Source organism: Malurus melanocephalus, unplaced genomic scaffold (assembly GCF_030028575.1).
Source record: "Malurus melanocephalus ecotype Western Australia unplaced genomic scaffold, MMel_1.1 scaffold_440, whole genome shotgun sequence".
Taxonomy (NCBI): domain Eukaryota; kingdom Metazoa; phylum Chordata; class Aves; order Passeriformes; family Maluridae; genus Malurus; species Malurus melanocephalus.
Window position 1 is genome coordinate 517,450 of NW_026623672.1, and position 13,089 is coordinate 530,538.

At 43.6% G+C, this 13,089-nt stretch overlaps 1 protein-coding gene across 5 annotated transcripts in view; it reads left to right on the plus strand.

Moving 5' to 3' along the window:
- SPEN (spen family transcriptional repressor) overlaps positions 1–13,089 on the plus strand; it is a 66,605-nt gene that overhangs the window by 36,433 nt on the left and 17,083 nt on the right. For 3 of the 5 annotated variants that reach the window (XM_057380248.1, XM_057380247.1, XM_057380251.1), the window contains 6 exons: positions 6,098–6,258; positions 7,339–7,539; positions 8,306–8,457; positions 10,963–11,088; positions 11,654–11,767; positions 12,925–13,038. In XM_057380248.1, the coding sequence (XP_057236231.1) occupies positions 6,098–6,258; positions 7,339–7,539; positions 8,306–8,457; positions 10,963–11,088; positions 11,654–11,767; positions 12,925–13,038 (868 nt within the window). The remainder of the gene's footprint in view (positions 1–6,097; positions 6,259–7,338; positions 7,540–8,305; positions 8,458–10,962; positions 11,089–11,653; positions 11,768–12,924; positions 13,039–13,089) is intronic. The other 2 variants (XM_057380249.1, XM_057380250.1) reach the window with 2 other exon arrangements.

Here is a 13,089-nt window from a genome sequence, read left to right on the forward strand (position 1 = left end):
GGGTGTGGCAGAACAGCCACCTGGATTGTTGGAGTAACTGGGTGGTGTCAGGAGTGGGAATCTGTGGGAATAGGCTACTGCTGTTCTTRGGAAGGAATGTGTGATTTGATGTGCGTTTTTTGCTTTCATGTGTGTAGAGAACGTGGGGAATTCTGGTTAAATACCTTTTTAGGTTCATGTAGTATATAGCACTGGGTCAGAAATATCGGCCTGTAATAGCCATGTGCATATATTGCTGCAGTATATAATTTTCCATCCGGAAGTCAGAATGTTTCACAGGCAAAGATACTTTAATCCATTGCTAGAATGGAATATAGTGCATTTTTTAAGCTTTTATTTTAAGCAGTTGCCGTCAGATTTTTCTAAGTGTTGGCTGGCAGGTAGAAATTTTCTACCAGTTGGCTGGTAGAAAATCAGGCCTTTTTAATTCTTTTTATTCCCAAACAACACATTGGTACATTCAGGATACTTGGAGCAATTTTCTGCTGTTGAAGAAATCTAACTAGGTTTGTTCCAAAGCCTAWAAAGTATCCCAAGGATTTGTGTCTTCTTGATAGAGCTGACCATGCAGCACTGTCACTGCTGGTATTTTGTGCATGGAGATTGTCTGCGGTGACTTAACTCTGATCTGGAATGGGAGGGACAAGGAGAAAAACYGAGGGTTCCTGTTGCATCCGTTTGGAGATGGCTGCACATTGACTTTGGATTTCCTGACCCGGCTTGGGAATCTGCTGCTGACATCAGCCGTGAGAATAACCCGCCGTCAGCGGGGATGGAGTCTGTCCTCAGTAGATCTTTCTGGGAGATAATCTTCACTCGGAGATTATTCTGACAGGGTGTTGAGTCGAGCTGAGCCAGGCACAGTTCCTGATTTCAAGTTAATTTTGGCAGGGAAAAAATGATCATTCTGCATATTTCCTGAAAAAAAAAAAAAATCCTGAATTCTTCAGTGGGTCTGGTCAAACAGTTTTTGAAGGCAGCTATTGAAAAAAAATTTAAAGTTTTAATTTTTACTTTCTTTCACAGCTGAAATCTGGCATGAAAAATGCAAAGGTTTTTAATTGGTTTTAGGCRGCTTTTAAAAAAAATTTGSTCCASCAATCAGAGGCTAAAATCATGGAATCACAATCATGGAATGGTTTGGGTTGGAAGGGACCTTAAAGCTCATCTCATTCCACTCCTTGGAGTGGGCAGGGATGCCTTCCACTATCCCAGGTTGCTCCAAGCCTTGTCCAGCCWKGCCGTGGACACTCCCAGGGATGGGGCAGCCACAGCTTCTCTGGGCAACAACAGGTTTTRTTTTGCTTTTTTAAAACCTACATTGGCAGCTCAGCGCCAGCAGCACATTAWAGCTGCTCTCTGCTTTATCCTCCTCGACGGCTGCTGTGTTTCCAGCCATGTTTCCAGCCATGTTTGCAGCTTTGTTTCCCGCCTGCCACTCGCAGGGAGTCCCCAGCCTGCAGCTGACTCACTGCTCTCAAATCAATGGGCAGAAATGACAATTGTGCCACATTTTAAAATTGCAAGAGGGTGGAGGGGCAGGTTGTGAGATCCCTTGATTCAGCGCTGCTGCCATTGACGGGAAGCAGCGGGTTTCCCGTTCCATCGTCGGGCTTGAAGTCTGTCTTTTATCTCCTTCTTGTGGGAACAAAGGGCGGCTGCCTTTGTGTTCTTCGCTCAGTGCTTTCATTTCTCACAYGTAAACCCAGCATAACTTCATCGCCACTACCTGCAAACTGTAATTGCCTGAAAATGAGATATTTCTCTGGAAATGAGGAGTGGTTTGTGGGATACCAGGRTTTGAAATGTCATCTTTGCACTTAGAACTGAGCAAAGGAAAATTCTCTGTGCTAAATGAGCTGCAGTATACTGAGACCAKGAATGGAACTCCATCTTCCTTGTGGGTCCCTTCCAACTCAGGATATCCATGATTCTGTGAAATTGGGTGTATTTGGGTCCAAACCCCATTGCTGGATTCTTACATGCTGAGTCTTTGGGAATCAGCTCATGTGRATAAAATTTAGATTAGATTATAAATATATTTAATCTTGATTAATGGAAAATAGATACATAGATAAATACTGTAAATTATGAATAGATTATATCATGATTGATGAAAAATGGTTACATAAACAGTGTGAGAACACACATCCTTATATCCTCATAGGTAATGATGGAATGCAGATAAGTGTTTTAAAAGGGCTCGTAAACTACATCTGCAGTAAAGCACATGTGTAAGAGAAGGATTTTGTGTCCACCACTTGTTTTACTAAGAACAATCTCCCTTATTGCTCCATTTTTTCCATCTGACTTTGCCAACAGTAAAATGCAAACATTTCTTTTCTTCASTGCTGTAAYGCTGTGRAGTGGAACTGATTTTAGAAGTATCTGGGCTGGACAAAAGAGCATCTGAAATCCTGGTTAAATACTCAAATTCTTCCCCAGTTATGCCACGTTCCCGGGAGAAGTGCAGAGCACCATGGAGGCTCAGGGCTGTGAGCTGGGATGTCAGAGGAGCCGTTCCCAGCTCCCTCCCGGCGTCGCGCGTGTGTTGTGACAGCTCAGGAGATTAGTTCTTCGGCGTGCTGGCATTCTGCTCSGCTGACTTTACAGGGATGTGGAGGAGCAGGTTTTCCCATGTAGGGAAAAGGCTTTGTGCCAGAGCACACTCTGCTTCTGGAAAAAATCATCCCAGCTTTAATGGTGGTAGCGGAAGTCCAAAATGAAGTTATAAAGCTATTTTTGCACCATTTTTGACATGCCCCGAAACCTATTGATACTTGGAATGCTTTTAAGGAGGAAATGAGCAGAGCTGTTGTTTTATCCTATGATATTCCCATGTTAAAATTTCCCTAGCTCTTTCTAAAAGCTTTATGAACCTGCTTTTGCCAGAAGAATTTTTAATAACTTATTTTCTGCTTTGGCAACGGGCGGTTGTTTTCAAAATTACTCACAGGGAAAAGCAAAGCCATATTCTCATTTTAATATTCTGGGAACTTGTCCTTGAGCAGCTTTCAGGCTTCTTTCAGGGAGCTTTCAGATCTGTATATTTTTAAAGCTGAAAAAGRGTTGTGTTTTGCTGCTCAAGACGCCACATAATTCCCTGTCAGATGCTTTATTTTGATTGTGCTGTGAGCTATAACTGGGTGACACAGCAGCTATAATTAACTCTTCCATCATTCTCCCATTCACAGAACATCAAACCTTTGACTTACTTTTGAATTATTATATCCATGTTTCTTCAATTGGAAAAGGGATGGGGATTTCCCTAAAGAAAGGTGGGGATTGTTCTTGCAATCTCTTTTTTTTTTTTCCTTTTTTTTTCTAAAAATAGTCAGGAAATGATGACTTTTTTTTTTCTGGAATGTCTCAGAAAGTCTTGCTTTGCCAAGGGACACATATCTCTAAAACTCCCTGGGGAAGTGGAAGTTACCAGCATGATCGTTTTTTGCCAAAGTTGTCTAGAATTCAGACTCCTTTGTGGAATTTTTCACCCTGTTACACTGCTGTGTCATCACKTGGATGTCTAACGGTGTTATCCCAAGATAATATTTTTTTCTCTAGTGGAATGCTGTGATTTTAACAGTATGTTCCATATTTTTGACAGTCACAAAAAAAAAAAAAAAGCTTCTAAAAATAACCTGTTCTCATTTTAAATCACTAGTCAGATCAATTCAATGCTGCCTCTTGTTTGAGAGTTGCCATCTCAGCACAGTGAAATTCTAAAGGCTTTGGGCGTACTGAGTTGGTCGTGAGCGTCAAGATGTGAGAAGGGAAAGTAAAAATGTGCACAGGGAGAGGGTTCTGCAGCCCTAAAATCCTGTTTTAGSCTTCCCCAGGTGCTGCTGAACCTGATGGAGCTGCTATCAGCTTGGGAATTATTTTCAGTTTCTTCATACACACATTCTTTGCCCTATATTTGTGTGTTTAAAGAAGTTTCTCTATTCTTTGCCCATTTATTTCCCAGCAGCAGGCAATGTCTAATGTTACCCCTGGAGAACACTGAGGGCCTGATCATGTGGGGCTCAGTTTGTCCGTTTCCCAAAATGCTGTCGAGAAGCACTGCGGTTTGAGGATTTGAGGTGRTTTAGTGGAAAGCCAGGAGGCAGAGGGAATGGGATAAAGATGAGGAGGGAATGCTGCACTCTTTCAGTGATTAAGTAATTTATTAATGAGGAGGGCACCAAAGGAGGGTACACAGGTGAGACAGAAATAAAGGCATTTTACCAATTTAGCAGAAAAATGAGGCTGTGAAGGGACATCTTGATGGTGGGAGATTCGTTGCTGGAAAACACTACTGACTGTAGCTGGGAAGGGAAATGTTTATTATCCGTAAAGAGAGAGGTTGGATGGTGCAGGACAGCTGCCCTTGGGAAGAGCAGGGCAGGAGGAAGGGCTCAGTTTTTCACTCTGTTCCTGGCCTGGCTTTACTTTCTCTCCTCTCCCAAAGTGATGCTGAACTTCCTCCTCYCACTGCACTCCGGAGCAGTGGGAGGAGAATGTGTGGGAAAGGCACCAACGTGTTAAGTGGCTCGATGGGATGGGAGGGTTCTAATGAGAGGGTGAGACCGGCAGCAGAGTTTCTCATGTTTATTATTACTTCTGCATTTTTGACTCTTTTTGTTGTGTTTTATTTTGGTCTGGCCTGTTTTTATATTCTTCTTGGATTGTTTGCAAGTATTTTGGGACAGAGATTGTCCTCCCTTCTGCGCCTCCAAATATAATGGGGACAGAGCCCAAGGGCTTTTGGGAATATGCCACAGTGCTCATTACACAAAGATGTTCAGAAAGAAAGCCAGGTTTTTTGAATGTTTGAAGAAAARCACCCACAAAAAAGTAGTAGAAGAGCTCACAAAATCAAATCTTGGAAATTATTAGAAGCCTGAGATGGTTTCCCTGAGAAAAGAAASGGARAAGTTAAGTGGTGTAATGGCAAGAAGGTTTGTAAGAAGGGTATGAAATATTTAAGATAAGAAAAAGATAAACCTGCATATTGTTTTTCTAATRCGATGTGGAGAGGAACATAAAAATTCGATCAAGCAGCAAATTTCAGACTGACAGGGTTATTTTAGTACGTGGCACATCTCCCCCCCTCCAGCCGCCAAGTTAAAATTCCAGCAGAATTTTTTCAAAGGCTGCGCGTGTAATGGAGAACGAGAGTCTCCGGGGTTATATCAGACAAAATTATTTTTAGTRCTGTTCTGAGCCCTCGTGCCTTGGGGAAGAAATGAGCCACTGAAGCAGGATGACGTGTCCCCACTGGGCAAGCTTTAATAACATTATATTCTCTGTATTTCTGCCTCTCCTCGAAACATYGAACACTCCTGAGTCTGTGGATTAGATTGACTCCCTCTGTGATCTAATATGCAAATTCTTTTCTGTTGTAATTATTGTTTATAAAAGGCATTCTTGGGTCTGAATTCTTCGTATCCTGAAGTTGGAGGTTGAGGCTGAGCCTGGAAATAGTGTTTGCTGTTTCATAGGAATCCCAGAATGGTTTGGGCTGGGAGGGATCCTAAAGATCATCTTGTTCCACCCYGTGCCGTGGGTTGGAGMAGGGACATGGACATCTCCATCCATCCAGGTTATTCCTGAGCAGTTGACCAAAATCCTTGCCATGATTTTCACACATGGTCTCTTTGGAGTACAGATCTCTCCAAGAAAGATGCCTGAGAGCACAAAAATATTTCTTTTCATACGTGAGAGCGCTGGGAGGGTTTTTGAGGCTTCGTCAGACCTGTGCATCCTCCCTGTATTTCTCCATTCTTCCCACACAGCTCCTGAGCTGCTCCAGCATTGCATTACACTTAATTAAATCTCCACCATTGTCAGGGCACGTAACAGGATCTCGCTGACATTTTACCCATATTCCACTTCCCTGTCTGCTCTGAGGGCTTTGCAGAGRAATATTTGTAGGAAGGCTCTAAATTCCTGCGAGTAACTGGGCTGCAGCATGGAAGCAGGGTCAGGCACAAAAGGGAGGAAGGCCTGTAGACGAGCAGAAACTCTGGTATTTTGCTTTTTTTAATAAAATAACCATTTCCTGGGTCCCTTTCCTCCATGCACTCACCTGTCCTTGCCTCGGTGCCATTTCCAGCAGTGACTCCAGCAGCAGCTCGAGTGACGAGTCCCCGGCACGATCGGTGCAGTCCACGGCYGTCCCCGCGCCTGCGTCCCAGCTGCTCCCATCGCTGGAGAAGGATGAGCCCCGGAAGAGTTTTGGGATCAAGGTTCAAAATCTTCCAGTGCGCTCAACAGGTAAATTCACTTGGGAAAGGGGAGTAGGGGAAAAAASGGATGGGATGGCTGAATAACCTGTACTGAGTCTTTGACACACAGCAGCCAYGTGCTGCCTCTCAGGATGGGCGTCTTTCCCTGCTTCTGCCTCAGTTCTTGTGTGACAGTGGGAAAATTGCTTAATTAGTGACCATCTGTGAGAAACCCTCCTGGTCCCAGCTCCAAGTATTGGGCATTTCCAGCTCCTGGAACTGGTGCTTCCAAATAGTAATCTGGGCTTTCCCAGGGAAAAAACTGACACATCTCCATTCTTGCATTTAAAACTTGGATTGTTTAATCTTATCCCGCTTCAATTTATTTTTTAATTCAAAAAGTTGAGGGTTTTCTGTTTCAGTTTGGGTGCTTTAAAACACCCCTCAGTATATTTGTAAAGCCAGTGGATATTGCCTGGAAAGTAACCCAGGAAAGCTCAAGCTGAGGAGCGCCCATGATTGCTCCCTGTTCCTTGTGCTGAGCACAGAAGAGATCCTACTGGAAAAACCAGCATGGGACCAGTTATGAAACAGTTTTAACAATTCATGGATGCAAAAGCACTGGCTGAGCTAAATTAATATCTGTTAATCTTGTAAGCAGAGTGCCTGATGTTGGTATCTTCCTACAGAATTGGTTCCTGTCATATTCCTTGAAAGGACGGGATGCTAGGGTCAATATCACAGGAATCCCAGACAAATTGTATGGGCCTGAGTCAGATTCTGATGAATCTGCCTGGTTATATTTCTGAATTGACTGTACTGAATGCTGTATGACTCCAGCCTCCCTTTCATACATCTCCTCCCAGCTGTGTGCAGTATCCCTGCGGGATTTTTAGTCAAGTGTCCTAGCCATGTAAAACCTCGTGTTTAGTTTTTTGGATTTAAAAACCAGAGAAAGATCAGCCAGAAACTTTGGACATCAGTGAAATAAATCCCAAATTAAAAAGGGCACTTGTGTGAGCAACGAATTAAGCAGAAAGACAATCAAGAGTTCTTCCTGTGTTTTATGGTGGCACTGGGTTGGTAAAAGTTATGTTTCTGTAGTAGTAATGTTTCTTTGTTCGTTTAGATACAAGCCTTAAAGATGGACTTTTCCACGAATTCAAGAAGTATGGGAAGGTGACATCAGTGCAGATCCACGGTGCATCYGAGGAACGGTATGGCCTGGTGTTCTTCCGGCAGCAGGAGGACCAGGAGAAAGCACTGAATGCCTCCAAAGGAAAGCTTTTCTTTGGCATGCAGATTGAAGTCACAGCCTGGATAGGACCAGGTAAGGTCCATGCCATTCTCCCACAGGAGCRCTCTGGGTTTGTTCAGGAGCTGCTGTGAAGAGGCAGAATAGAAGTAGGAAACATACTTTAAAGAAACTAGGAAAACACCACAGAGCAAGAAGAGTGGATGCTCTTGGGTGAAACAGTGAGAGAGTTCCAGTGTTAAGCCTCAGAGAAGGAAAGCTACCATCCTCCCAAACAGTGGGATCTGCTTGAAGGAGCGATTTCATCTGCCATGTCTCGGTGGAGCAGCTGCCAGTGGGTGGTGTGAGTGCAGCACTGAGTTCTCCCAGCCTCGTTTTGTCTTCTTTTAATTAAAACAGCAACGAGTGCGGTGTTCTGTGGCAGCGCAGCCCACGTGACCGACCAGTGAGAGCTGCAGCCCTGAGCACGTGGTGGAGTTCTCAGACTGCACTTCAATGGCTTCTTTAAAAATTGATTCCTGAAAACAAACTCCTGCCACGTGCTCTTCCCGAAGTGCAGGGAAGCTTTACTGGAATTCATGCACTCAAGCACTGATACTTGTTAAGAGTAAATTTCCAGAGAAGCAGTTGAAAGATGCAGCTCCCTTTCTTCTGAGGATGCTCACATTCCTCAGTGGAATATAAAGATTTCAAATATCATATAAATAACAAGTCATGGGTGCAGTATGGGATGTTTTTCTCAGAGATGGTGGTTACTCTTGTTCAGATCAAGGAGACCTGAACAAACCAACAAGTGCCAAACCTCCAGGCATTACAAATTWCCTGCTCTCTTCTATTCTAGAAACTGAAAGTGAGAATGAATTTCGTCCTTTGGATGAAAGGATAGATGAGTTTCACCCAAAAGCAACGAGAACTCTGTTCATTGGCAACTTGGAGAAAACAACCACCTACCAYGACCTTCGCAACATCTTCCAACGCTTTGGGGGAATAGTGGTATGTGAACTGTGTCCTGTGTGGGGTGGCACTGCCCCCCTTTCTGTACAGGCCTGTGAAATGCTGGGAGTGGTGTAAATCTGAAACCAACAGATAATTCAGTCTTTCTGTAATAATCYGAGTCATTCTTCTTGCTGAAATACACATGAAGACTTTTCTTTGTATTCCAAGTTCAGCATATGAATGTTGAGGGGTAACTTAGCAGGAAAAACAGTCCCAGAAGTGTTTACAGAAGATGTCTCTCCTGCTGTTTTCTCCTGGTAATTGTCTCCTGGTAGCTCCGAAGCGGACAGGGTAGTTGGAATGTAAATGTGCCAGGTGATGTTTTCATGTTGACTCCTCAACATGATTCACACACTCAACTGTGTGAATCTGAGTTTCCTRTTGACTCCTGGAACCAGGGAGTTTGGTCAGTGCCAGTGGAAGCAGCCCAGGCATAGGAAGTTGAAGCAGATGGATCAGTGATGGCACATGGGGGATTTGGGTTTTCAGCTGAGGAGGAGTATCTGGATGAGGTAGAGCAACGCCCCCTCCTCTGCTCATGACACTTCCTATTAGTTCACGTCACTGTTATATTTAAGGGAAATTTTCCATGAAAGTGGTGCAAATGTCCAATTTAATTAATTTTCACAAGGGCATGGAGTGACAGGGCAAGGCTTAAGCTGAAGGAGGGCAGGTTTGGTGGGATATTGAGAAGGAATTGTTYCCWGTGAGGGCCCTGGCACAGGGTGCCCAGAGCAGCTGTGGCTGCCSYTGTATCSCTGGAAGTGTCCAAGGCCAAGTTGGACAGGRCTTGGAGCAGCCTRRGATAGTGGAAAATRTCCCTGCCCATGGCATGGGGTAGAATGGGGTGAGCTTTAAGGATCCTTCCAWCCCAACCCATTCTGGGATTAATTCTGAGATTGCTGTTGAGTCTGAGCTTCAGATGGTTCATGTTCTCCCTGTCAGCTGTGGGTGCTTGTGAGTGTGCTGGGCCTCCTTCACTCTGCTCTGACATGTTTTTATTGCTGCTGAGGAATCAGTCACACATACCAGCAATCCCATCCCTGCCCCCCCTCCCTAAAGAAGGGGGAGGTTGCTTCCATGTACAGTGTGGACCAATATAAAATCCTCATTTTATGATGTCTAGCCGCCTTTGTGTGTCCAGCCTCTGCTTGTATCCTTGACATCAACACTTGATTTATGAATTTGCACCATTCTGTGGCTTGAACCCTTTTCCAGTGTTAGAGCAGCAGAGCTCTCCTGATAAAGATGCTTATCAGTGGTAGTGTAAATTGGCTTTTGTGTGCCATGGTGCTCTCTGTCAGCATTTATTAATGGCTCACAATTGGGAGGCAATGCTCTCGCCGTTTCCAGGAAAACTTGCAAGCTCAGGTGCAGAAGGGACCAGCTTTATAACCTTTCTGAGGGGTAATGAGCACAATAATGATATTTTATTTGTCTGTCAGAAGGAATTGCTTGCCCAGGGTGAGTGGTCAAGTATAATTTGCCATGGTTGTAGTCGTGCCACTTCAGACACTTGGAAGTGTCTGATTTCCACTTAAATCATTAGGCCAGGGCTGTAGGAGTCTAATAGTTGTGTAAATCTCCCTGTTTACTTCTGTTTTCCCAGATAAAGAGCTCTTGGGTGAGACTGTATCAARCTGCTGCCTTGTCCCTAAATTTATTAACCATGAAATTAGCCTGTCCTGGGTATTGGAACATTTGTGCTCAGATCCATGTGTGGCTCACAAAGGCAGCTCTTGCTATTCCAACAAATAAAGCCAAACCCTCCACCTCCTATTTTCAGCTCGGAATGAATCATAATATCATGAGTTTGTTYGGAGGCTTCGGGTACATTTCCAGTGCTAGTGCTGAGCTTGTTTGTTAACCAAATGTCAATTCCTGGCTTGCTGGGTTTTTTCAAATCAGTTAAAATCAGCCTTTATTTGGCATTGTGAGCCTCCGGCTGTACTTGTGAATGGGCCTGTGATGGCTTGGGATTAAAGACCAGCAGTAAAAGAAGTTGAGGATCTTTTTTGCCTTTGCCATGAGCCAGGCTGGTTCARGAGATGAGTCCAGCATCACTTTGTGTTTCTAGGAACAGGATGGATCATGTTTATTTGRAAAAGAAGCCCTGCTTGGCTCAGAGATGAGGATTGGAGAAGATGTTTTCTCTTGAGCTTTTGTGAGCTAAAATTAATCTGTATTTCTTTGATCCTGAATTGTCTGTTCTTGATACAGTATTAACAGCCTAAAGCTGGTGTTTGTTGATCAGGCCAGGCTTAGTTCTGYGAGCTTGGATTTTAAATCTGCGTGATGAAGAGCTTTCCCTGCTCAGTRAGGATTTGGTTTTGAGATGCAGCAGAACAGTGAAGTTTTAACTGTCTACTATTGTTTAAATCCTCTCTCTGAAGAAAATATTAATTAAAGAGTTTGCTGTGCCACATGTCCCTGAAAAAACAAGTCCTCTTAGATGGGATTGACTGCTGACTGTGGGCTGTTGTGTTTTGTGCTTGTCCCCAGGACATCGACATTAAGAAGGTGAAYGGTGTCCCTCAGTACGCCTTCCTGCAGTACTGCGACATCGCCAGTGTGTGCAAAGCCATTAAGAAGATGGATGGGGAATATCTTGGAAATAACCGGCTCAAGGTAAAGAAATCCTCCCCTGGACTGTATCCTTCTCGTTTCTTCCATTGCGCCACCTTGGGATGTTCTGTAGCAGGGTAGTTTATGGAAGGAGGATGGTTTTTAGTGTGAGATCAGATCAGAGTGTGATGGTTYCAACCATCACCTAATTTGGATTAATCAGCATTTTTGTTGGCTCTGTCCACACGTAGCCYTGGGATTGAGGACTTGGAGACTGACATTGCCTGGTCTGGAAGGGCCATGCCTGGCGAGGCTGTGCTGGGAATCCATCCCGCTCCCGGTGACAAACGGGGCCTGTCAGACGTCAGAGCTGTCAACCTGTCACTTCTCARACATTCAAATTGTAGAAGAACCCAGTGTTGTCAAACACTGTATTTATTTAAACAAGCAGAATTATTTTCATTAATTGCTCTTTGATTTTTGTCTTGCACCTGCACCAGATGCTAAGTTTAGAAAATCCATACAAACAACAGCTTTCTGCAAATAAGTCTTTCATTAAGCGGGCTCTGTTCAGTGAGTTTAACCCTTGTGCACTGTACTGATGGAAGTTTTGCCCTTTTGTGTCCAGCTGGGTTTTGGGAAGAGCATGCCTACCAACTGCGTGTGGTTAGATGGGCTTTCCACAAACGTTACGGATCAGTATCTGACCCGACATTTCTGCCGATATGGGCCTGTGGTGAAGGTAGGTGGGAGGCTTTGGCGTGAGCTTCCAAGTCCTTACTGTCTTCCTTTCTTCCTATCCTGTCCTTTCAGCCCCCACTGTCCAGGGCTTTATAGCTCAGGTAGAAAAAGTTCTCTCTGGCATGAAATTTGGTTGACAGGGCTCTGTCAAYGTAGACAGTGACCCCAGTCACTTCTGGGGTTTGAAAACAGCCAAACAGAATTTTGAGTTAGCCAAGATGTTGAGTRTTGGAAACCATTTGTTGCTCTTGTGCAGTATAGTCTCTCCCCAGCAAAACTTCTTAAATGTTAGTTGGGGGAACAGCMGTCTAATTACATAATTGCTCTTACATGCTAATTACATAATTGGACATAACTATGCTTTTTTTCATCAAGACCAAAAAAATAGACTTTTTAAAAGCAGTCAAGACAGTCATGCTGCCAAAAGTACATGGACGAAGAGAAAAAGTCAACAATGGTGCAACACACCCATGTCACACAGCAGGAGCCTCTTCCATGCAAGTGATTTATCACATGCTTAAACTTCAGTGTGGGAGTTGTCCTGTGTATTTTTATTGGACACGAATGTGCTTGAAATTAAGCAACGTGTGTAAAATCTTTACAGGATCAGGCTCTGGCCTCCCCAAAGGATTTTTGTGGGTTTGTGTTGCAGCTTTGACGTTCTTTATTGTAGCTGTTGTTGCTTAAATAATATATTTATGTTGCTAAAGGAAGGGAATATTTGGAAATTGGGCATTTAGCAGCTGGTGAGGGGTACTGCAGRCTGATAACAAAAATTGGGTCCACTTGGGGATTAAATGTTCCCTTTACCTTTTTTCCCCCCTAAAACACATTGGAAATGAAAAAACCCAGACACTCAGCAAAGAAATACTACAAAAATCAGTCATAAAAGAAAAAAATACTCAAAGTAAAATACAGAAAAACAAAATAAAGGCATAATATACCTCAAGCCACAATATCCACAATTCAAAGCAGTCCCATGTCCTTTTATTGTGTCTTCATTCCAATATGCCTCATCAGAAAAGCCTGGAAATTCACCTTGCTAAAAATTATTTCCTTCCTGGTATCCTCATGACTTAGGATTTTGTTGGGACTGACATTAAGTCCTGTGGATGAGGCTCTTATTTGGTTTTTGTTTTGTTTTTTTGTTTTTTACAGGTGGTGTTTGACCGCTTAAAAGGCATGGCCCTGGTTCTCTACAATGAGATTGAATATGCACAAGCAGCTGTAAAAGAGACCAAGGGGAGGAAAATCGGTGGGAATAAAATTAAGGTGTGCAGAATGACCTCCAAACCAAAGCAAAACAGGCAAAAAAAAGAGGAA